Raw genomic sequence first — 26399 nt, 5'->3', positions numbered from 1 at the left:
CTGTCCATTCGTATCTGCACCCATTGCCAGACGCCCCATCGCCATCAGACTTCAACCATATGTAAGGTCCAGGTATTGTTCACCGTGGTCAGAGGTGGAGCCCTGCGCAAAGAAGATTTTAAAGTGCCATGGGGGTGGGCCATCCTCAGTAGCACTATCTTCACCATGATGAGGTAAATCCCCATGGCAAGGATGATCCCAGGACAACCGGTCCCACATCTTGGTTTCAGGAGGCTGCCGGGTCCTTTGTCTGTTAAGGCCCACCTATTGCACGCCAGCGCCTTGCTTTTCTGTCAGGGTGTGCTCCCTTAGCCTTGTCTCAACAGACTTACCACAAGGCAGTGGGGCTATTTTCCCATAGCTGGGACAGTGGTTGACGGGCGCCAGGGCGTGTCCACACAGTGGTGGGCCTGCACGCCATGTCTCTGGGGCCCACTGCTGCTCCGAGATACCCTGTAGTTTAGCCTGGGGCCGTAAGATACCCAGTTTCCATGTGTGACCCTGAGGAGGCACTGCAGGAGTCTTGGTGGTGGAGCGGCTCTGTACTGGCAGGAGGAGGCTTACACACTCAGCTCCTCTTTTCACCCTCTATTAAGAAGGCTAGCCAGCAGCAATAGCTACAGCACGCACTAACTACAAGTACTACTACACTACTGCACTAGACACTTCACACACACCCTGTGAGCTAATACTCCCACCCACACACTAATAAAAGAAAGTTTAAAATATGCTGAGATGTTACTATAAACAACATTCCAGAAGTTTGGGTAATTAGTTAATCAGGTTCCATCATAGTCCTGAGCATGCTGGATTATCAGAGTTTTACAGCATTGTAACAGAACAGTACAGTACAGGAATGTGCACTGTTTCCAATTGTTAAGAACAATCAGTGAAGCGATAGCTTAGCCTGCTGGAGCCCCTCTGGCCTGTCTGGTAGTCTGATCTCTGACTATCCACCACAGGATACATCCTCTCCACATCCACTCCTATCGAAGCCTTTCAACATTTGATAGATGTCAATGAGAACCCCCTCCCCATTCTTTTGAATTCCAGTGAATTCAACCCAGAGCCATCAAACGCTCCTCATATCATAAGCCTTTCAATCCTGGAATCATTTTCGTGAATCGCCTTTGAACCCTCTCCAATATCAGCACATCCTTTTGTAGATAAGGGGCCCAAAACTGCTCTCAGTGGCTTATAAAGCCTCCATATTACATCTTTGCTTTTATATTCTAGTTCTCACGAAATGAACGGTAACATTGCATTTGCTTTGCTCAACACTGACTCAATCTGCAAACTAACCGTCAGAGAATCCTGCATGAGGACTCCCAAGTCTCTTTGCAACACAGATTTTTAAAATTTTCTCTCTATTCAGAAAATAGTCTACGCTTTTATTTCTTCTGCTAAAGAGCATGACCATACACTTCCTGACACTGTATTCCATCTCCCACTTCATTTCCCATTCTCCCAATCTACCTCCTTCTGTAGCCTGTTTGCATCCTCAACACTACCTGCCCCTCCACTTATTTTTATATTGTCCTTAAACATGGCCACAAAGCCTATCATCCTTATAGTGTATGACATATAATGTAAAAGGAAACAGTTCCAACATAGGCCCCTGTGGAATACCACTACTCACCAGCAGCCAACCAGAAAAGGCTCCTTTTAATCCCACTCTTTTTCTCCTGCTAATCAGCCAGTGTTCTATCCATGCTAGTAACTTTCCTTTTCTTTTCTTTTTAAATCTTTTTATTGAGTAAGTATACAAAAAAGGTAAGCCATATAAACATTAATACAATGTTAAAGTATAATAAAATTCCAAAAGATAACAATACCAAAAAGAAAATACTACAATGTAATTTAAGCATAAGAAACCAAGATAACATAATAGTATACTAAATTTTATATATATCAATGGGAAAAAAAAGAAAAAAAAACCCCAAAAAAAAACCCACCGTGCAGCTAACTAAAAGCAAGGCAAAGCAATGGGCTAACTTGAAACCAAACAGAGTTAAACTTAAAATCACGTCCTCAATCCCGACCTCCATTAAAACAGTGAAAAAAAAACAAGAAGGGTAAATATTACATTAAATGAAAATATCGAATAAAAGGCCCCCAAATCTGTTCAAATTTAAATGAAGAATCATAAAGGTTACTTCTAATTTTCTCCAAATTCAAACATAAAATCGTCTGAGAAAACCAAAAAAAGGTAGTTGGAGCATTAAGCTCTTTCCAATGTTGTAAAATACATCTTTTCGCCATTAAAGTAAGAAATGCAATCATTCTACGGGCTGAAGGGGAAAGATTACTAGAAATTTTAGGTAGTCCAAAGATAGCAGTAATAGGGTGAGGAGAGATATCTATATTTAATACCTTAGAAATAATATTGAAAATATCTCTCCAAAAAGTTTCCAAAGTAGGGCAAGACCAAAACATATGAGTTAAAGAGGCTATCTGCCCCGAACATCTATCACAGAAAGGATTAATATGCGAGTAAAAACGCGCTAACTTATCTTTGGACATATGTGCTCTATGAACCACTTTAAATTGAATTAGGGAATGTTTAGCACAAATAGAGGAAGTATTAACTAATTGTAAAATCTGCCCCCAATCATCCACAGAAATGGTAAGCCCCAATTCCTGTTCCCAATCTACCCTAATCTTATCAAATGGAGCTTTCCTAAGTTTCATAATAATATTATAAATCATAGCCGATGCACCTTTCTGACATGGATTAAGGTTAATTATCGAATCTAAAATATATATAGGAGGAAGCATTGGAAAGGAAGAAAGTATAGTACTTAGGAAATTTCTAACTTGTAAATATCTAAAAAAATGTATTCTTGATAAGTTATATTTATTAGATAATTGTTCAAAAGACATAAGGGAACCATCTAAAAATAAATCCAGAAACCGTAAAATACCCTTAGTCTTCCAAGTTTGAAAAGCGCGATCCGTAAAAGAGGGAGGAAAAAATATGTTACCTAAAATAGGAATCGCTAACCCGAATTGATTAAGATCAAAAAATTTTCTGAATTGAAACCAAATGCGCAAAGCATATTTAACTATCGGGTTAGAGACCTGCTTAAGGCGTTTCGAATCAAAAGGAAGAGAGGAACCTAAAATAGAACCAAGTGTATAACCCTGAACAGATTGTAATTCCAATGCTACCCATTTAGGTATAGATAGTATGTCCCGGTCAAGTAACCAAAATTTCATATGTCGAATATTAATAGCCCAATAATAAAATCTAAAGTTAGGTAATGCTAAACCTCCATCTCTCTTAGCTTTCTGTAAATGTATATTACCCAGTCTCGGATTCTTATTCTGCCAAATAAATGAAGAAATTTTAGAGTCAACTTTATCAAAAAAAGATTTAGGAACGAAAATTGGTAATGCCTGAAACACATATAAAAATTTTGGCAAAAAAAACATCTTAACTGCATTAATACGACCAATCAAAGTTAAATATAAGGGAAACCATTTAGATGAAAGTTGAGTAATATGGTCTATTAATGGTAAAAAGTTAGTCTTAAATAAATCTTTATGTTTACAAGTAATTTTAATCCATCTCCCACTTCATTTCCCATTCTCCCAATCTACCTCCTTCTGTAGCCTGTTTGCATCCTCAACACTACCTGCCCCTCCACTTATTTTTATATTGTCCTTAAACATGGCCACAAAGCCTATCATCCTTATAGTGTATGACATATAATGTAAAAGGAAACAGTTCCAACATAGGCCCCTGTGGAATACCACTACTCACCAGCAGCCAACCAGAAAAGGCTCCTTTTAATCCCACTCTTTTTCTCCTGCTAATCAGCCAGTGTTCTATCCATGCTAGTAACTTTCCTGTAATACCATGGGCTCTTAACATGTTAAGCAGCCTCATGTATAGAATTTTGAAAAAGGCCTTCTGACAATCCATGTTCACAGCATCTACTGATTCTCCTTTGTCTAACTTGCTTGTTATTTCTTCAAAGAAATACAAAAGATTTGTCAGGCAAGATTTTCCCTTAAAGAACCTGTTTTATCATGTGCTTCCAAGTACCCCGAAACCACATCCTTAACAATTGACTCCAACGTCTTTCCAACCACTGAGGTCAGACTAACAGAACTACAATTTCCTTTCTTCTGCCTCTCTTCTTGGAGAGGATTGACATTTGCAATTTTACAGTCCTCTGGAACCATGTCAAAATCTGTTAATTCTTGAAAGCTCAATACTAATGTCTCCAGAATCTCTTCAGCCACCTCTTTACCTGAGGTGTAGACTATCTGGTCCGGGAGTTGGATTCTACCCAATCAGTGTATGACAAATGACAATTCACATAGGTCCATGATTTAAGATTAAAAAATGCAGCACTTTGCAGCAGTTCAGAGTTGGACTGTGCCCAATCAGTGAGCAGGAGCATGAGAAGAAATGATAATTTTACTTAGGTCTGTGATTGAAGATTAATAAAGGCAGCACTTCATGGCAGTTTTCAGAGTTGGATTGGCCCAATCAGTGAGCAGGGGCTCAAGAAGTGACAATTTCAAATAGGTCCACAATTGAAGATTAAAAATGGCTAGTGCTTCGCAGCAGTTATTGGAGTTGGGCTGCACCCAGTTGGTGAACGGGATTCATTGGAAAGGGCGAATAAAAATAAGGCGGGGCTAGTGAAGTGGCCATTGTGTGAAAGGACTAATGCTGGAAAGGCCTTGGCTCATCTAGGTAGGGATCTGATAATCTTCTTTATTCTTTATTCCTCCTATTAGGGCACAGGGGCAGTGCTGTGTTTTTTGTGTGAGATGTGAGAACTCTGGGAGACCTCCAGCCTCCTAGATAACGACATCTGCACCAGATGCACTGAGCTGCAGCCCAATGACCTTTGGCTCATACAGGAGACTAAGGCTGTAATGGATAGAAGCTACAAGGAGGTAGTCACTCATAGGTTGCAGGAAGCAGGTAACTGGGTGACTGTAAGGAGAAGGGAAATGGGCAGCCAGTGCAGAGTATCACCATGGCTCACCCCTCAATAATAAGTATACCAACTTGGATATTGTTGAAGGTGATGAAGTACTGGGGGGGGAGGGGGGGGGAAGCTGCAGCAACTGGGCATCTGGCATTGAGGCTCAGGAGAGAAGAGAGGTGAAGAGTACTGCAGTTCTGATAGGAGATTCCACAGAGGAATAGAGACAAGATTCTGTGGGCGTGATAGTGATACCTGGCCGGTATATTCCCTCCCAGATGCCAGGATCAGGGATGTCTCAGGTTGGGTCTACAGCATCCAAAAGGAGGAGTATGAGGAGCCAGAAGTCTTGGTATATACTGGCAGCATAAACAATGTGGTCCTGGAGAGAGATTTTAGGGAGCTGGGTAGGAAGCTGAAAAGCAGGATCTCCAGGGTAGTATTTTCTGGATTGCTGCCTGTGCCATGTACCAGTGAGGGTAAGAATAGGATGATTTGGCAGATGAATGTATGGCTGAGGAATTGGTGGAGGGGGCAGGGGTTTAGATTTGTGTATCACTGGGATCTCTTCTGGGGAAGGTAAAACCTGTACAAAAGTAACAGGTTACACCTGAACCTGAGGGGGACCAATTTCCTTGAGGGCTGGTTTGTTAGAGGTGTTCAGGAGGGTTGAAACTAATTTGGCAGGGGGATAGGAACCAGAGTGGGGTTGTCAATCCGAAATGCTGAATGTTTACTCTTTTCCAAGTCCTGATGAAGGACCTCGGCCCAAAAAGTTGACTGTTTACTCTTTTCCATAGATGCTGCCTGGCTTGCTGAGTTCCTCCAGAATTTTGTGTGTGTTGCTTAGGAACTGGAGTGATAGGGCTGAGGATGGGATAGTTGGTTTACAAACAGAGGCAGTGTAGTAAGACTGCTAGCAGGGAGAGTCTGATAATAGGGTAAAATTGCAGTCAACCAGATGAGTTGCAGTGTAAAAGGGGGACAAAAATCAAAAGGGGTGATGAACACAGGATTGAAGGTGTTATTCGAATGCATGCAGTATATGGAATAAGGCAAATTGTAGCACAGTTACAGATTGGCCTGTATGACATTGTTGGGATCACTGAATCGTGGCTTAAAGAAGATTATAGCTGGGAGTTTGCATCCAAGGATACCTGTTGTAGCGAAAGGACAGGCAGAGGGGTGGGTAGCTCTGTTGGTTAATAAATGAAATCAAATCATTAGAAAGAGGTGACCTAGGATCAGAAGGTGTTTATCGTTGTGGGTAGAGCTAAGAAACTGCGAGGTTAAAAAGACCCTGATGGGCGTTATATACAGACCTCTGAACAGTAGCAAAGATATGGTCAACAAATTATTATGAGAGACAGAAAATGTATGTCAAAAAGGCAATATTAAGGTAGATTGGGAAAATCCGGTTGGTGCAGAATCCTGAGAGAGAGAGAGAATTTGTAGAATGAACCAGAATTGTTTAGAGGATTTAAGGTAAAGGAACCCTTAGGGGCCGGTGATCATAATATGATAGAATTCACCCCGAAATTTGATCAGCTAAAATCAGATGTGCCATTATTACAGTGGAATAAACAGAATTACAGAGGCATGAAAGAGGACCTAGCCAAAATTGATTGAAAGTGTACACTAGCAGGGATGACAGCAGAGCAGCAATGGCTGGAATTTCTGGGAACAATTTGGAAGGCACAGGATAGATACATCCCAAAGAAGGATTAGTATTCTAAAGGCAAAATGACACAACTGTGGCTGACGAGAAGTTAAACCAATATAAAAGTCAAACAGAGGACATATAATAGAGCAAAAATTAGTGCAAAATTAAAGGATTGGTAAGCTTTTAAAACCAGAAAGCAATTAAAAAAAGTCAGAGGAGGAAAAGATGGAATACGAGGCTAAGCTAGCCAATAATATTAAAGGGAATACCAAAAGTTTCTTCAGATATGTGTAAGGGGAGGCGAGAGTAGATATTGCACTGTTAGAAAATAATGGAGAGGTAGTAATTTGGGGTGGAGGCAAGGAAATTGCAGACAAATGGAATAAGTATTTTGCATCTGTCTTCACTGTGGAAGACACTAGCAGGATGTCAGAAGTTCGAGAGTGTTACAGGGCAGAAATGAGTGAAGTTGCCATTACTAGGGAAAAGGTGCTTGTGAAACTGAAAGGTCTGAAGGTAGATAAGCTTGTGTTAGTATACTTATTCAGCACCTAACTATCAACAGATACCGTGAAATATGTGTATTGCAAATTAATTTATACAGATGAGAATATTCTCAGATTTCTGATACAATTGGAACATCCACAAGTGGTGTTGAATTGTTGCCCTCCTTGAATCTTCATTGGGCATGTATGATTATCGAATCATGTGGCAAATTGGTAGTTAAAGGCAGAGTGATGGTTGAGGATTGTTTACTGATTGTAAGCTTGTAAGCTTGTAACCAATGTTATACCATTGGGATCAGTACTGGAACTCCTACTGATGGTGATATACATTTGTGACTTGTTATTGGAGGAGCTACAGTATACTTTGTAAGTTTGAGATACCACAAATATTGGCCATGACAGTAGTGAGTATAGACTTGAGATGATATTGCTAAGTTCAGCAGGGCAATGCAAGATGGAATTTAGTCTTGATAAGTGCAAAGAGACGTGTGCTGGGAGTTGAAGTAAAAGACTGGCCACATACAATAAGTGATAAATTACTGACGAACTTAGTGTACATGTTCAAAGTTCTTGAAGGTGGCAGCACATAGGATGGTGAAGAAATCATTTGTGGTGTTAGTCTTCATTTAGCCAGGGAAATTGTGTTGGCCCATCATTCAATATGATGATGGCTGATCCATGCTGGCTTCACCTCCTCTTCTATGCCCGTTTTCCATAACTCTTAATTCTGTGATCTTTTGATAATTATATAGCTCTACCCAGAATGCATCTAATGATCTGTTAGCCTCCACCCTCGGGGAATAGAATTCTAGCAATTCACTTTCCTCATCTTCCATCTGGGCACAATGCAGGCTTCGGAACACTATCAAATTTTCCAAATTGCTGTCTGTGTAAGAAGTGGCCTTTTCTGCCTGAAATGCACTTCAGATGTTGACCTGGTTAGTTTCTGTGTCCATTGGTAGATCCTAACCCGCTGGGTATGTCCCACGGCAACACCTAACAAAGACAAACATCTAGCTATTTGACCCGGTCATGCCCTAAGACAGATGTGACTTTTGTCCTATTAATTTCTTGAGCTACCTTTTCTGCAACTTAAAATTGACTACCAGCTCTTTTCCCAGTTTGGACAAAAAGGTTCAGACCTCTAATATTTCTTTCATAGATGCTGCCCGTCCTGCGTCTTCCCATCATTTTCCCTTTTTTTTTATTTTTCTCTTTGTTTGAACTGGCCAGTACTGGTGTAAGGTTATGAACTTGTTTTTCTCTCTCCCTCTTGTTTATAACTTTGGATTATTTTGGTAGGATGTTCTAGTCCAGGGGGCATGCTTCACCAGAGTATTCTTCCAGTGGTTGTTCATTGTGGGGAAGGAGGTATTTTCATAACAGAGAAGTGGGAGTAGGGTAGAGGAAAAGGTAATCCTGGTCTAAATGGCTGAAATTAAACAATTTTCCTGTCTCTTCATTGCTAATCCACAGTGCAGGCTTGGTTGAATTTCGGAAACGCCTAGTGCACTCCCATAGATTGCCATTCATTCCAAAGGTGTGTAAATGGTAATTATGTTTACTTTTAACATGCAGAGTTCAGCACTTCTTACAGTGAACTGATATGCACGTATCATGAATTTTTCTCCATGATCTCTACCTTCTTGACAAATTTGAAAGGAGATCACCAATTAATCATTACCTCCAGGATGTACCTGCTATCCTATCAGTTACCAAATTAAGAAATACTGTAACAGCTGGAAAACATAGAACATAGAATAGTACAGCACAGTACAGGCCCTTCGGCCCACAATGTTGTGCCGACCCTCAAACCCTGCCTCCCATATAAGCCCCCACCTTAAATTCCTCCATATACCTGTCTAGTAGTCTCTTAAACTTCACTAGTGTATCTGCCTCCACCACTGACTCAGGCAGTGCATTCCACGCACCAACCACTCTCTGAGTAAAAAACCTTCCTCTAATATCCCCCTTGAACTTCCCACCCCTTACCTTAAAGCCATGTCCTCTTGTATTGAGCAGTGGTGCCCTGGGGAAGAGGCACTGGCTGTCCACTCTATCTATTCCTCTTATTATCTTGTACACCTCTATCATGTCTCCTCTCATCCTCCTTCTCTCCAAAGAGTAAAGCCCTAGCTCCCTTAACCTCTGATCATAATGCATACTTTCTAAACCAGGCAGCATCCTGGTAAATCTCCTCTATACTATACTTTTAAATTGTAGATATTATAGTTGCAGTGGTTCTCGGCAGCTGTGCTGAAGGCAACTAACAGATTTACTTTGAGAGTTGCTGAGACATTGAATTCCTTGTCAAAATTATGTTTATTGTCAAGATGGCATTTGAAAAATTTGTCATAGCCTATCCTTGCTCTAGTTTTGTGAATAAGCAACATACTTGTCTGCATCTCTGATTCGGGTATAGGGAATGTTCAATAAGTTTTGATTTTAGGTTGAATCTGTTCACCTTTATTGCTAATGCTGTATTTCCAGTTAATGGTTTTGCATCACAAATGAGAAAAGCTGAATGTATTGAGGGATACAGATTAAATGAGTTGTGAAGAAAAGGTGTGTGGGTGAAATCCTGAAGACTAAATGAGGGAAGGGAAAAGGTTAGGAAATGCGAATGGAGTCTTAAGGAGGTACTCAATTTCAGGTAGAGATTTGGCTTCTATTTTACTTTTGCCCCTGTTTCTCCCCATTAATGCTGCTCTACATAAATGCTTTCTGCAAGAAGATGAATCTCAAGGTTATATATATAGTCGGCCCTCCTTATCCGCAAGGAATTGGTTCCAAGAACCCCGCGAATACCAAAAAATGCGGATGCTGAAGTACCTTATTCAACCTGCCTCAGTGCCAGTGGATTTTAGGACCCAGGGCAGCACAGGACCCGCCGCCCGCAGTGTTTCTGTTCCGTTGACTTATAATACCTAATACAATGTAAGTGCTATGTAATAGTTGTTATACTGTATTGTTTAAGGAATAATGACAAGGAAAAAAAGTCTGTACATGTTCAGTACAGACCCAACCATCGTAGCTCTTCTGATTCTACCGTGATCTTTGAGCTGTAGCGCTTTACATAGCCAACCATCCCTAGCACTAACACTTACACAAATTTCAGCTTCTTTCTGCTCTATTGTACGAATGCTCGATTCGTTCTGACCAACCTTACGGCCCACCGGAATGCGACATGCCACTTTTCAAAAGACCTACTCTTAGCCTTTGAGGAATTGCTTTGACTACGTAATTGCTTTTTAGGAGCCATTTTTTCATAGAAACAAAGTAGCGAACGAACGAGATGCGAGACGAACAATGCTCGAACGAGTGCTGGAGAGAGAACTTCCGGGTTTTCCCGAGTCGCGGTTGGTTGAATTCGCGCATGCGGAACTCGCGGATAAGGAGGGCTGACTGTTCTTTAAACTTTTCTGTTTCAGGCTTGCAGCATCTGCTGTGTTTTGAAATTAGTTATTACAATAGTGATGTTTGTGTTGTAAACTGATTTTCATTGAGTTTTCGTTTTCTTATAGGATCATTTAGTGTGTTTCCTCCCTGGGACACTCGCTTTAGGAGCTCATTATGGCCTCAGTGCAGATCATATGGAACTGGCCAAGGAACTAATAGGAACCTGTTACCAAATGTACTCACAGATTGAAACTGGGCTAAGCCCAGAGATCGTACATTTCAATCTGAGTCCACACAATATCAAGGACATTGAAGTTAAGGTAGGTACAATGAACAGCTAATTGATACAATAATACAGCATAGAAACAGGCTCTTAAACCCCCAAACCCATTCTGACCATCAAGCACCCATTTGCCCTAATCCCATTTTATTCTCTCCGCATTCCCATCATCTCTCTCCAGATTTTGCCCCTCACCTATATACCATGGGTAATTTACAATGGCCAGTTAATCTACCAACCCACTCTGCTTTGGGTTGTAGAAGGAAAATGGAGCACCCAAAGGAAACCCAAGTGATCACAGAACTTGTAAACTCCAGACAGACAGTACAGGAAGTCGAGATTGAGTTTGGAACATTGTAACTGTGAGGGAGTATCTCTACTGGACTGCTCATGAATTTTATTTGTAGTACAGTGCTCAATACTTATGATCCTTTGGAGATGTATGCATTTCATAAGATAAATTCACATTCAATTCCAATTGAATTCAGGGGCTATCTTTTTTTAAAATCAAATGCCAACAATCAGATTGAATTTAAAAAAGTGTTCTGATTTTTGTTTTAAAAATGGCACATTACGTGATGACTATAAAATGAGCTGAATATCAAACAGCTCTGGACAGTAAACAGTGAGAATGCTGTTGTGCATTAACTGGGAGGTATTTTGGTGGTGATGAACAGTGCCAAGTGGTACTGTACAGTACAGTCAACAAATAAAAGGGGTATTAATTAACTACCAAGTTTATTTGATGCTGACTCTTTCTGGAAGGGTTTAATATGAGCCAGTTACGCATTGTAATGAAAACTAATGAGTTGCAGCTTTGGAATGTTGGCACTTTATTTCACTGTCCTCCGTGCAAGAATGACTGACATTAAAAGCCAAATCTGGATTGATCATTTTTTTTGCAGTCAGTCAGTAAAGCCAACAAGGTAGCACACAACTGGGTTAGAATGAACATTTGGGTGTAAATAAATATTAAACACAAGATGTTGGTTGCAAAACCTGGTCTATGACACAGTATACCTTGATGTAATGTGTGTGCAGTTTTAATGGTTTTTGATTAACTCTGTCTTTCTGGTAGCCTGCAGACAGACACAACCTCTTAAGACCAGAGACAGTAGAAAGCCTTTTCTACATGTATAGATTTACTCGGGATAAGAAATACCAGGACTGGGGCTGGGAGATGTTTCAAAACTTTAATAAATATACCCGGGTAAGTATAGTGTGACTTGATTTTAGAATGAAAAATTGCTTTCAGGATATGTGGCTTACTATGAGCAGATAAATCTGTCAGCTAGTATCTTGCTTCCTGGTCAGGCAGTGAGCCCGATAACAATTGTAGATCTTGCCCTAAGTGCCTGCAAACCAAGCTAATTATATTCCTAGATAGAACTATATTGTGGAATCCAGGTGTCCTGAGGCATGTGTGCCAGGGAAGCAACATGATATGTTTACTAAGGTGTAGAATCATAGAAAACGACAGCACAGAAATAGGCACTTTGGTCCATCTAATCAGTCCCAAATCATTTAAACTGGCTGGTCCCATTGACCTGCACCAGGACCATAGCCCTCCTTATCCGTCCCATCCATGTACCTCTTAAACGTTGAAATTAACCCCACATCCACCACTTGCGCTGGCATCTTATTCCATACTGTCACTAGCCTGTGTGAAAACACTTCCCCTCATGTTCCCCTTAAACTTCTCACCTTTCACCTTTAACCCATGGCCTCTAGTTGTGTCACCCAACTTCAGGAAAAAGCCTGATGGCATTTACCCTAACTCTATTCCCTCGAACATAGAAGATTGAGGGGTAAAGTTCTAACCTATTCAATCTTTTCTTCTAACTCGGGTCTTCCAGTCCCAGCAACATCCTTGAAAAATTTCTCAGTACTCTTTCAATCTTATTTACATCTTTCCTGTAGGTAGGTAACAAACTGCACACAGTACTCCAAATTAGGCCTCACACCATCTTATACAACTTCAACATCTCAACTCCTATACTCAATACTTTGAAACACTCCCTCATGATTTAATAGCATAATCTAAATGGGTTAAAAGAAATGTTTAAGCTTTTACCCAGCTTCTAAAATAAATATGCTAACTCTTTTATAATTACCATGATTAATAAAAGTATCACTTTTCTGCATCTTTAAACTTTGTATGCAACATAACTGCAATTTCTTAAAGTTTTTTCAGTGATTAGCCACATAGGTCTTTAACTATGAACAGAATTTCAGCTTACCCTTGCATCAGTTTTCTTAAACGGCAGAAAATTCACAGCCCTGTCCAATTATAGTAAGATTTCCCTAGTCCTGTCTCATACTCAATCTTTATCTATAGAGGGATAGGGGCATGGGCTTTCTAGTTATAGAAACAAAGCAATAGCACTGAGGCTCAATACTGTACACCTCCCAAAGTAATATTCTAAAAACATTGATGTTCTTTTTGAGGTTGAAGAGCTATTGAGTCTGCTGTCGTAAATGTACCATGCCCTTTTTATGTAAATCTTGCTGGTGCCAAAATTTTTCACAGGTAACCAATGTAGAGTTTCTAATGCATGACTTATTTGTCTGTTGTTACCCTCTAGCAATTACTTTGGAACCTCCACCTAGTATATTTCACACTTCTCTAGAGTACAGTACATAACTGCAGTGGTCACTTTTCCCATTGCTTGTGCTTGTGATTGCCTGTAGTCCTTGTTTACACAGCCATACTTAGTAATTTCATAATTGAAGGGTAGTACTTGCTGATACCGATGTATACTTTAATCCTTAAGCTTACAAGGGGTAAAAACTGGGAGTCTAGGACTGACTTCAGAAACCAACTGATGAACTGAGGGTATTCAGTTAAGACCTCTATCAACACCACAATTCCAAAAATACCTCATTTTATCCAGTCTTTTCATCTGGTTATTTTTTCCCCAGTAGTCACAATGTAAACTTATTGGAACCCAAAGGGGAGCAGAGAGTCAGTGATGGAAGAAGGGGTCAGTTGGGGAGGGTAAAGAAACTGGATGACTGGACACTGGGAAGGGGGTGGGGTGTGTATAGGAGGACTTGAATAGATCAGAAGAGAAAGGGGCAGAGTGCAGGTTATCTGTAACTGCAGAATTCAATGTGCATGAATAGCACTCAGCCAACACCTTCAGCCTCAATTCATCCAGTTGCTTTTCCCCCTTCACCTACTCCATCATCCCTGGGTCCCTTCCCCACTGTTCCCATCTGCCTTCCCCATTATTTGGTTCCATGCTCCACCATTCTTTCTTATCAGACTCTGATCAGCTACAGCCCTTTGTTACCTCGACCTATCACCTGCCAGCCTGTCATAATTTCCACCTTTCCTCCTTATCTGCTAGCTCCCCTTCTCACCTGAATCCATCCATCATCCACCAGCTCTAGCCCCACCCTTCCCCACTACCCCTTTATACTTCTCTGTTTTTCAATCCAAATGGAGGGTCTCAGTTTGAAATGTTGACTGTTTCCCACCACAGATGCTGCTGGATCCACTAAATTCCTCCAAGGGTTTGCTTTTTGTCTGATAGGTCTAATATTCTTTATTGAGGTTATGTGACACTCCGCTTTGCTAATAGGCTCACCATTTCCAATAGCCACTTCTGTCTCTGCTGGTTGAATGTGTGGCATTTTTGCCTATTTAAAGCACTGACTTGTGTGTTAGTGTGGGTCCAGAACTAACACAATAATCACAGTAAATATGCTAACATAGCCAACACAGCAATCTAAAATGTCATTTTCTTTTTGAGGTCACACAGGCCGGTTAAATTTGGGAAATCCACTAGTTTGTTAGTGCTGCCATCTTAGTGAACAGCTTTGAGGTGAAGGAGTCCTATCACGCTGCTTATAGCAACTGGGCTTATGGGTTTACAGTCTTCTGATTAACACATTAAATTCAGGTCCATCTCTCCTCTCAGCTGGACATCAAATATCCATGGCATTGGTATCATTTAGATTTAGATGCAGCATGGTAACAGGCCGTTTCGGCCCAACAAGCCCACATCACCCAATTGTACCCATGTGACCAATTAACATACTAACTTGTATGTCTTTGTAATGTGGGACAAAACTGGAGCATCTAAAGGAACCCCATGCAGTCGTGGGGAGAAGGTACAAACTCCTTGCAGATAACAAGTCACTGGTGCTGTAGTAGCATATACTAACTAATTATCCTTGTCTTGTGAACGATTATAATTTACAATGTAGTATTAGTGGAATTGGATGCAAGTTAGGGTTTGCAGGCCATTATTTCCAACAAAGCGAAACCTATCATGAATGGCAGTGATGTTAAAATGCCGTCTAAGTTCAACGCCTTTTACACACACTTCGAAAGGCAGAATAAAACTACAGCTGTGAGGATTTCTGTAGCACCCTGTGATCTGTCTCCAAGGCTGATATCAGGTTGTCTTTCAAGAGGATGAACCCTCGCAAGGTGACAGACCCCAATGGAGTATTTGGCAGAGCTCTGAAAACCTGTGCCAACCAACTGACGGGGGTATTCAAAGACATTTTTAATCTCTCATTGTGACAGTCAGAAGTTCCCACCTGTTTCAAAAGGGCAATAATCATGTCATGCCCAAGAAGAGCAGGGTGACATACACTAAATGCTGGAGGAACTCAGTAAGCCAGGCAGCATCTATGGAAAAGGAGTACGGTTGATGTTTCAGGCTGAGACACTTCAGCAGAACTGGAGGAAAAAAAAGTGAGTAGATTTAAAAGGGATGGCAAGGGGAGGAAGAAACACAAGATAGGTGAAACTGGGAGGGAGTGGGGTGAAGAGCTGGGAAGTTGATTGGTTAAACATACAGGGCTAGAGAAGGGGAATCTAATAGGAGAGGACAGAAGGCCATGGAAGAAAGAAACGGGGGAGGAGCACCAGAGGGAAGTGATGGGCAGGCAAGGAGATGAGGTGAGAGGGGGAAAAGGGGATGGGCAATGTCTCTCACCTCATCTCCTTGCCCGCTCATCGCTTCCCTCTGGTGCTCCATGCCTTTTTTCTTTCTTCTATGGCCTTCTGTCCTCTCCTATTAGATTCCTTCTCCAACCCTGTATCTCTTCCACCAATTGACTGCCCAGCTCTTTACTTCACTACCCCTCCCAGTTTCACCTATCACATTGTTTCTCCCTCCCCTCCCCCCACCTTTTAAAACTAGTTGAATATTTTTTTCCCTCCAGTTTGCTGATGGGTCTCGGCTTGACACGTCGACTGTTTTCCATAGATGCTGCCTGACCTGCTGAGTTCCTCCAGCATTTTGTGTGTGTTGCTTGGATTTCCAGCATTTGCAGATTTTCTCTTGATTGTGGCACGACCAGAGTGAGCTGATTTAACTATTATCCAGTAACACTCACATCTACAGTAATGAAGTGCTTTGAAAGGTTGGTTATGGCTAGAATTAACTCCCATTACAGCAAGAACCTTGTCCTACTGCAATTTGCCTATTGCCATAAAAGGCCTAGGGCGGATGTGATCTCATTGGCTCTTCTTTATGCAGCCTTGGATCACCTGGACAATACAAATATCCATGTCAGAATGACGTTTATTGACTGTAGCTCAGTTGTTAACACAAATCATTCCTACAGCTCCAACCAAAGAGCTCTAGATCCTGGGCCTCTGTACCTCCCTCCGCAACTGGATCCTCAACTTCCTGACCAAAAGACCACAATCAGTATGGATTGGAAATAACATATCCACCTCCCTGACGTTCAACCATGTTTCACCGCAAGCATGTGTGCTTAGCCCACTGTTCTGTTCTGCTCTACTCTACTCTCTCTACACCCATGATTGTGTGTCTAGACAGAGCTCAATTGCCATCCATAAGTTTGCTGACAACGCAACTATTGTTGGCAGAATTTTAGATGGTAACAAGAGGGCGTACAGAAACAAGATACATCAGCTAGTTGAGTGGTGTCTCAGCAACAACCTTGTACTCAAACAAAGAACTGATTGTGGACTTCAGCAAAGGTAAGACAGGGGAACACACACTAGTCCTCAGAGGGATAAGTGGAAAGAGTGAGCAACTTCATGTTCCTTGGTGTCAACATATATTGGACTCAACATATCAATGCAGCTACAAAGAAGGCACAACAGCAGCTATATTTCACTAGGAGTTTGAGAATATTTGGCATGTCACCAAATTTCTACAGATGTACCGTGGAGAGGATTCTTACTGACTTCATCACCATCAAATGCGGGGTGGGGGGGGCCTACTGTATAGGATCGAAATAAGCTGTAGAGTTGTAAACTTAGTCTGCTCCATCTTGGGCACTAGCCTCAGTGGTATCTTGGACATCTTCATGGTGTGATGCGATGCTTCAAAAAGGCAGCATCCATCATTAAGGACGCGTATCACCTTGTTCTCATTGCTATCATCAAGAAAGAGGTGTAGAAGCCTAAAAGTGCACACTCAATGATTCAGGAACAGCTTCTTCCCATCTGCCATCTGTTTTCTGAATGGACAGTGAATCCTATGTCACTATTTCTACAAACGTTTGTATTTTTGAACTACTAATTTAACTAATATACATGTTGAAGTATATATACACTTACTGTAATTCACATTTTTCTATTATGTATTGCATTGTCTTTGCAGCAGTAGTACAATTTTTATGACATTTGCTAGTGATAGTAAACCTGGTACTGATTCTTAGAATTCAATGGTTTATAATTGAAATAATTTAGAGCCTCAACCATCAGGCTCTTGAACCACCAAGGGCGGAGCTTTACTTACCTCACTGCAATGTTCCAATAACCTAAGGACACACTTTCAAGGGCTCTTCATCTCAAGTTCTCTATTTATTGCCCCTCCCTTTCTCCTGTTGAACGCCCAATTGATGGACCGACATTGATTCTATTATGGTTATTCTATTATGGATTTATTGAGTATGCCTGCAAGAAATTGAATCTCAGGCTTGTATATGGTGACATATGTACTTTTGAACTTTGAGCTGTTGAGGAGCTTTCAAAGGCACCTTTAATTGGGTTGTTTTAACTTTGCACAGGTTGACACAGGAGGTTATACTTCCATTAATAATGTGCGGAATTCTGAAAACCCTGAACCCCGGGATAAAATGGAGAGCTTCTTCCTTGGAGAGACACTGAAATATTTCTTCCTCCTTTTTTCTGATGAGTTTAGTTTAATCAGCCTGGACAGATACATCTTAAATACTGAAGCACACATTCTTCCAATATGGACAACTTGATCAATGTAGGAACGATTTGAGATTTGTCTTGATTCCTGGTACATCTTGGTTGTGGAATCTACAATACCAGTTGGAGCTAACCACTATGGAGAATTGTACTAATCACTGTGAAAGTTCACAACTACACAGGTTTGTATATAAAATGTGGTCATGGCTGCACAGGTTGTTGAGACAAATGTGAACATAAATGTTACAAACCAGGGAACAATTATACGAGTGTACTTGAATTGACTTTTCTACATTACAAAATATGCTTACCACATGTTGCCTCCTGCCCATTCATTCTTTCCTGCTGAGTTCAGTCCAGTAGAGGAATATTTCATGTAACCTTTTAAAAAATTAAATGGCCTGAATGCAGAAATAGAACAGATTTTATGGACATATATATATAGACTGAATTGATAAGAAGAATTCTTAAAAATATCATTGACCAAGAAAGCTAATTATATACATATAGAATAACCAAAATTGATTCATTCATGTTATGATTGACATTTATGTAAATATGTTATGGAATTAATTATATTTTCAATACCAGTGTGTGAAATACCTTAAGGAAAATGCGGGTCCCATTTATGTATGTGTATATAAATACTGCTGGTTTATTTTGAAAAGTGGTTAGTATATTCATTTCGACTGAATTTCCTAGAAAAGGTTTTGTTCAGTGATTAAATATCGCTATCCCCATATCGGAAAAAGATGCAGAGACTGGATTTGTTTGTTGTAAATGGTTAGTATTTTTCTCTCTCTGCTTCAAGCTGCAGCTTGATTGCATTGGAGTTCTAAAAATTTGCATTCCTGATTTTAAAAAAGCTGGTTCTTGAAAGAGCCTATGAGGATTTATTTAGTCAGCATTTGAATGAATGTTTTGGTGATGCTTTTCCTCTTGCTGCAATATGAATAATTAGGAGCAGTAGGATACAGTTAGATTCAAACAGCCTTTATTTATTGCTCATTATGGGGGGGGGGGGTTACATAGTGACATGCAATCAGATTTTTTTAAATGAGGAAATGAGCCATAATTTTTGCAATTATTTAAGTTGTCCAATTTGTCTGGACATTAGTTTCAGAGGGTAAAAGTAATCTCTAGCTGTAGTAACTGGTAGCAAATAATGCCGATTTTGAATTTTGTCACTTTTGAATTATTTGTAATGCACTTAGAAAGTGTTCCATTTCTTACATGGTAGGTTACGGGTGCAATGTCAGTTGGAAATAAGACTGTTCTGGGGGGCGGGGGGGAGGAATTGAGAGTCTTTTTTACATTTAACCGCACTATTATAATAGAAGTGCCATATATTTTTTAAAAAAGTGATGCTTGATTGGTTACATATGCTGCTGAACTGCAGCTAAATTCTTAAAGTTGAGTAATTAATGTGAATAATGGCTCATGAATTATATTCAAATTAAAACACTTTACCTGCATCTCTTATAAGAATAACTTGGAGACAAAGATTAGATGAATTAGCCAAGTTCCAATTCCTGTATCAGCACAGTGATTTCAGGGTAATAGCTTTAATATAGGTTATTCGGCATCAAATTGCCGGATTAGCAATACTCCTGTTCCCATCAGTAAAACATTTCTGTACTTTCTATACCTGGTTCTTGTTTATGTACTCAAATGGTTTTAAATTGAGCAGCAGTGAATGTAGCTTTAATTTCTATCATTCCTTTATTTAAGTGTTATATTCAACAACCATTATGTACTCTGTGCCATTTTCAATAATTAAGTGACCTTGTTCAAGATTATTTCCATAAAAATCTAAGTGTTCTGTAAATTTTTTACATCGATTGTATAAAAATTTCTCCAGTATCAATGCAAATAAATACAAATTACATCTCTCCAACATTATTAGTTTGTTTCATATATTTCCAAATTCTCAGTATCTTTTTCAAACAACACAAATAACAAATGTCCTACTCTTATCAGATGTCACATCTAACTTGTCAAACTGAATGACGCTGATACTTTTTCACCCATTCACTGATGATACTTGATTCCCTTTTACGAATTATAGTAACTGATTGTGGATCAGCTGGATTAGATGCTCTGAAAGAGAACAATTACATGTGAACCACTCAGTAATTTAGACCCAAGATTCTGCTCCAGCTTTAAGTTATTACATTGTCAAAATCTTGCTGTATTTCTTAACAGTCAACACTATGGGCCCAGGTCAGCCTCTTGTCAATTACACAATAGGTGCATGTGTCATTAGTACTAAAGCTGATAAAATGAAGGAAGTGGTTTCATCATGTTTTATCACTGACCTCAGGTCGAGATGATGTGCTCCTCCCTCTATAATATAAGCAACCACAGAAGGGGTCATATTTCTGAGTACCTGTTTCAAGGAAAGAAAACAGTTAGTTTCCACCACTTTTGTTCTGCACTGCATTCAGTATAGTCAGGTCAGATACTTACACCACCATTTGCCCATGGATCCAAGTCACCATTAGAAAATATTATATTGCTTGCTGCTTTAAAATCTGCAATAACAGTATACTTGTAGTTAGATATCATTCCGCCCACTCAAAGTTGTAAGGCTGATTTAAAAAAAACTATTACCTTCTCCCCAGTACTGGATTTTTAACCATTCTGTATTGGGATATACACCCCATTTACTGTGACAATAACTCCTCCTCATTCCTTCAGTAAAGGGAAGCACTGGGAACATATCGGTCTCATTGTTGGTTTCGTACAGTAGGTTTACCTCTGTGCAAACCTAAAAATAAAATTAGGATAAACTATTGCTGATCAGAGTTGCTAAAGAGTAGTGTAATAAAATTAAAGATTAATATAGAAACATTTTTATTCTGAAGTTAATTTTGAATGTTTTATATGGTTTGTACACAGAGAGAAGCAGATGGCTCAGGTAAAACTATTTTAAAGCTGCCTTTGCTCAATGATCCATCCTGGGTAAAAGGTTCATTTCTTCCTTTTATGGAAGCATTAAGCTGCCTTGTATCTGAGCAAAAAAAATATCAATATCTGTATAATGCAAACACGGGGAAATCTGCAGGTGCTGGAAATTCAAGCAACACACACAAAATTATCTCTTCTTTCAGTTAGTCCTGACGAAGGGTCTAGGCCTGAAATATCGACTGCTTCTTCTTATGGATGCTGTCTGGCCTGCTGTGTTCCACCAGCATTTTGAGAGTATGTGTATAATTGTACTATCAATCTCATTTCAGGAATTAATGACGTGGATCTCCAGAGTGCATTTCTATATCATACTGTACATAGAACAGTACAGACACTTCCACCCATGATGCTGTGCTGACTTTTACATGTACTCCAAGATCAATCTAATGATTCCTTCCTGCATAGCCCTCCATATTTTTTCCATCCATGTGCATATCTAACAGTGTTAAATGTCTCCAATGTATCTGCCTCTACCACCACTCCAGGCTGCGCATCCCACACACCCGCCACTCTCTTTAAACCGATCTCTGACACTTGCCCTATACTTTCTGCTGATCACCATTAAATCATGACCTCTCGTATTAGCCATTTCCACCCTAGGAGAAAGGTGCTGGCTGTCCATTCTATCAATGCCTCGTCTTATCACACCTTTTATTACATTAAGACCCATCCTCCTTTGCTCCAAAGAGAAACACCCTAGCTGGCTCAACTTGTTTCTCCATGACATACTTACTAATCCAAGCAACATCCAGGTAAATCTTCTCTGCACCTTCTCTGTAGTTTTTACTTCCTTCCTACAATGAGGTAACCAGAACTGAACACAATACTCCAAGTGTGATCTAACTGGTTTTATAAAGTTACAGCACTACTCCACAGCTCTTAAATACCATCCTTAACTAATGAAGGCCACACACCTTCTTAACCACCCTTTCAACTTGCATAACAACTTTGAGAGATCTATGGATGTGAACCCCAAGATCCCCATGTTCCTCCACATTGCTAAGAATCTTGCCATTATTCTCCCTTCAAATTCGACATTCTGGATTGAACTCCATCTGCAACTTATCAGTCCAGCTCTGTATCCTATCAATATCTTGTTCTAACTTACGATATTCAACACCATTCACAACACCAGCCCTCGTGTCATCTGCAAACTCACTAACCCACCCTTCCAATTCCTTCTCCAAGTCATTTATAAAAATCACAAAAAGCAGGTGTCCCAGAACAGATCCCTGTGGAAAACCACTGATCAATGACATCCAGGCAGAATACACTCCATCTATACCACCTTCTACATTCTGTGGATAAGCCAATTCTAAATCCATGCAACCATGTTTCACTGGATCCCCTGTCTCTTGATTTTCTGAATGAGCCTACCATGGGGAACCTTGTTGAATGCCTTACTAAAATCTATAAACACCACATCCACTGCTCTATCTTCAGTTTGTTCTGTCACTACCTCAAAGGATTCAATCAGGCTCATGAGGCACGATCTGCCCCCTCAAAGCCATGCTGACTAACCTTAGTTAGGCCATGCATCACAAAATGTTGGTAAATTCTGTCTCCAAGAATCCTCTCCAATAGTTTGACCACCACTGACATACATCAGTGAGCTTTATAATTCCCAGGATTACCTTTTCTAAATAAATAGTCATAGTCATACTTTATTGATCCCGGGGGAAATTGGTTTTCGTTACAGTTGCACCATAAATAATAAATAGTAATAGAACCATAAATAGTTAAATAGTAATATGTAAATTATGCCAGTAAATTATGAAATAAGTCCAGGACCAGCCTATTGTCTCAGGGTGTCTGACGCTCCAAGGGAGGAGTTGTAAAGTTTGACGGCCACAAATGATTAATATTTGCCAACCTCCAATCATCTGGTACTACTCCTGTGGCCAGTGAGGACACAAAGATCAAAGGTGGAGCAGTCTGCCTCATTTTCCACAGTAACCTGCAATATGTCCTGTCCAGTCCCCGAGGACTTGTATATCCTAATGTTTTCAGAAGTTGCAACGCACCCTCTTTCTTAATATCAATATGTTCCAGCATATTACGACACTTTCCTCATTGTTCTAGGTCAACCTCACTGGTGAATACTGAAGCAAAGTATTCATTATGGACCTCTCCAACCTCCTCTGCCTCCAGATATGTTTCCTCTTTTAGCTCTGATTAGTTCTACCCTCACTCTAGTCATCCTCCTGTTCTTCATGAGTGTAGAATGCCTTGCAATTATCCTTAATCCTTTTGCATTAAGGTGGTATCAGTCAAAATTAAGGAAGTAAAAGTCCACCATGACAAAATTCATTATGTTTGCACCTTTCCAAAATGTTCCTCCCAATCTGTTCCTCAATGTCTCTTTTGCTAATGAGAGTATACAGAATATTCCCAAGAGTGATTGCTCCCTTGTTTGACTTCCACCCAAACTGACTCAGTAGACAATCCCTCTTTCTACAGCTGTGATACTATCCCTGATTAGCAATGCCACTCCCTCACCTCTTTTACCTCCCTTCCTGTTCCTTTTGAAACTTCAGAACATCCAGCTGCCAATTTTCCCCTCTGACAGCCAAGTCTGTAATCTCCACAATGTTGTAGTTCCATGTACTGTTCCATGCTCCAAGTTCATCACCCTTGTTCCTAAACCGTCTTGCATTATAACAGACACATTTCAACCCATCCAAATTACTACAATTATGCCCTAACCTCTGCCCATCCTTCAGTCTATCTGCACGTTGCATCTACTTTCATACCAACTGCTCTCCTCTGACCCACCACTCTGGTTAGTCTCCCCAAAATCTCTAGCAAACCTGCCTGCAAGGATATTGGTACCCTTTGAGTTCAGGTGCAGCCTGTCCCTTTTGTCCAGGTCATAACTTCCCCAGAAGAGATGCCAATAATCCAGAAATCTCAAACCCAGTTCCCATGCCAATTTTTCAGCCATGCATTCGTCTGCCATATCATGCTATTCACTGGCACAGATAGCAATCCAGAAATTACAGCCCTTGAGTTTTGCTTTTCAGCTTCCTACCTTGCTCCTTATATTCACTCTTCAAGGCCTCATCCCTTTTCCTACATATGTCATTGGTATAAATATCCACCATGAGTTCTGGCTGCTCACCTTTCCCTTTTAGAATGCTGTGAACCTGATCTGAAATGTCCCTAACCCTGGTAGGCAACTTACCATCCAAGAGTCTCCTTCACATCCACAGAATCTCCTGTTTGTTCACGTAACTACTGAATCTCCTAGCACTACCACTCTCCTCTTTTTCCCCTCCCTTTCTGAGCCATAAAGCCAGACTCAGTGTCAGAGACCTAGTTGCTGCATCTTTCCCCTGGTAGGTCATTCCCCCACCCCCCATCGACCCAACAATACCCAATGCAAGATGGTTTGAAAATAGGTGGTTCCCTATATCTGGTGTGCAATTTCTGTCACTTCTTTGGAGACACAGATTATTTAACATCTCAGCTGTTTTCCTCTTTCCTCTTTCAAGAATTCTCTTTAAGCCAATACCACAATAATAGCAATGTTACACAAGTTGCAAGCCAGCAGCTGTAAAGGAGCATCTATTCAGACAAGCATTCCACAGAATGGTTGAGGACAAGGGCATGTAGTGCAATAAAGGCACTCACTATACAGCACACATTTGGATTGCTACAATTACATCTGTCATCTCACTACTATTTTAGTGCAATGCGTGGTATCAAATTGATTAAGAAAAGCTCTGTGGCAGATTTCAAGCATACATAGAACAATTCAGTACCTGGAAATCCCATGCTTGACTTGCAGAGCCCAAGCCACAACCTGTCGGATCAGCACAATGTTGATACTCAGTATAGATATCAAAGCATTTTTTTGTCCCCGTCGAATTATAAAACATACCTGTTAGAGTGTAGTGAAAATACAAATTAGCTACTAGTCAAATGAGTTGTTAACATTACAAACAAAATTTGTGAATTTGTTGAGAGCAGACTTCTGAGAAAACAGACAAGCTGTTTGGATACATGTACAAATTGCAGGATAAGTATAACAGAACAAAGTCGAGTATCACATTTTGGTGGAAAGAATGAGGCAATATTAACCAAAGGGCTCAGGCATGGAGACTTGCAGGTATGCATTATTATTGAAAGTGGCAAAGCAAGTTGAGGAAGTAGATAAATTCATCAAACAAGATCCTACCATATGTATAAACTGAAACACAGAAACATAGAAAATAGGTGCGGGAGTAGGCCATTCAGCCCTTCAAGCCTGTGAAGAAGTTTTTCCTCATCTCGGTCCTAAAAGGCTTCCCCTTCATCCTCAAACTGTGACCCCTCGTTTTGGACTTCCCCAACATCGGGAACAATCTTCCTGCATCTAGCCTGTCCATTCCCTTTAGAATTTTATACATTTCAATCAGATGCCCCCTCAATCTTCTAAATTCCAGAGAGTACAAGCCTAGTCGATCCAGTCTTTCATCATACGAAAGTCCTGCCATCCCAGGAATCAATCTGGTGAACCTTCTTTGTACTCCCTCTATGGCAAGGATGTCTTTCCTCAGATTAGGGGACCCAAAACTGCACACAATACTCCAGGTGTGGTCTCACCAAGGCCTTGTACAACTGCAGTAGTACCTCCCAGCTCCTGTACTCGAATCCTCTTGCTATGAATGCCAGCATACCATTCGCCTTTTTCACTGCCTGCTGCACCTGCATGCCCACTTTCAATGGCTGGTGTACAATGACACCCAGGTCTCGTTGCACCTCCCCTTTTCCTAATTGGCCACCATTCAGATAATAATCTGTTTTCCTGTTCTTGCCACCAAAGTGGATAACCTCCCGTTTATCCACATTAAATTGCATCTGCCATGAATTTGCCCACTCACCTAACCTATCCAAGTCACCCTGCATCCTCTCAGCATCCTTCTCACAGCTAACACTGCCACCCAGCTTCGTGTCATCCGCAAACTTGGAGATGCTGCATTTAATTCCCTCGTCTAAGTCATTAATATATATTGTAAACAACTGGGGTCCCAGCACTGAGCCTTGCGGTACCCCACTAGTCACTGCCTGCCATTCTGAAAAGGTCCCGTTTATTCCCACTCTTTGCTTCCTGTCTGCCTACCAATTCTCTATCCAAATCAATACCATACCCCCAATACTGTGTGCTTTAAGTTTGCACACTAATCTCCTGTGTGGGACCTTGTCAAAAGCCTTTTGAAAATCCAAATATACCACATCCACTGGTTCTCCCCTATCCACTCTACTAATTACATCCTCAAAAAATTCTATGAGATTCGTCAGACATGATTTTCCTTTCACAAATCCATGCTGACTTTGTCGGATGATTTCACCGCTTTCCAAATGTGCTGTTATCACATCTTTGATAATTGACTCTAGCATTTTCCCCACCACCAATGTCAGGCTTACCAGTCTATAATTCCCCGGTTTCTCTCTCCCTCCTTTTTTAAATGGCGGGGTTACATTAGCTACCCTC

General features: G+C 40.5%; 2 protein-coding genes across 7 annotated transcripts in view; one reads left to right on the top strand and one right to left on the bottom strand.

The window, feature by feature from the left end:
* The window catches only part of LOC134359996 (endoplasmic reticulum mannosyl-oligosaccharide 1,2-alpha-mannosidase-like), a 97318-nt gene extending 77465 nt beyond the window's left edge, over positions 1 to 19853 (top strand). For 4 of the 5 annotated variants that reach the window (XM_063073957.1, XM_063073955.1, XM_063073956.1 and 1 more), the window contains 3 exons: positions 10643 to 10837; positions 11876 to 12007; positions 17806 to 19851. In XM_063073957.1, the coding sequence (XP_062930027.1) occupies positions 10643 to 10837; positions 11876 to 12007; positions 17806 to 18006 (528 nt within the window). In that variant the 3' untranslated portion in view covers positions 18007 to 19851. Of the gene's footprint in view, positions 1 to 10642; positions 10838 to 11875; positions 12008 to 17805 lie in introns of all 5 variants that reach the window. The other variant, XM_063073958.1, reaches the window with a different exon arrangement.
* A 65-nt stretch (positions 19854 to 19918) lies between these two features.
* dpp7 (dipeptidyl-peptidase 7) overlaps positions 19919 to 26399 on the bottom strand; it is a 71675-nt gene continuing 65194 nt past the window's right edge. For both annotated transcript variants that reach the window (XM_063073952.1, XM_063073954.1), the window contains 5 exons: positions 24688 to 24806; positions 20567 to 20723; positions 20423 to 20487; positions 20272 to 20342; positions 19919 to 20053 (listed from right to left, as the gene is read on the bottom strand). In XM_063073952.1, the coding sequence (XP_062930022.1) occupies positions 19951 to 20053; positions 20272 to 20342; positions 20423 to 20487; positions 20567 to 20723; positions 24688 to 24806 (515 nt within the window). In that variant the 3' untranslated portion in view covers positions 19919 to 19950. The remainder of the gene's footprint in view (positions 20054 to 20271; positions 20343 to 20422; positions 20488 to 20566; positions 20724 to 24687; positions 24807 to 26399) is intronic.

The sequence above is a fragment of the Mobula hypostoma genome, chromosome 21 (genome assembly GCF_963921235.1).
Source record: "Mobula hypostoma chromosome 21, sMobHyp1.1, whole genome shotgun sequence".
Taxonomy (NCBI): domain Eukaryota; kingdom Metazoa; phylum Chordata; class Chondrichthyes; order Myliobatiformes; family Myliobatidae; genus Mobula; species Mobula hypostoma.
Note: the sequence above shows the minus strand (reverse complement) of the source record. Positions and strands in the feature narration are given on the sequence as shown.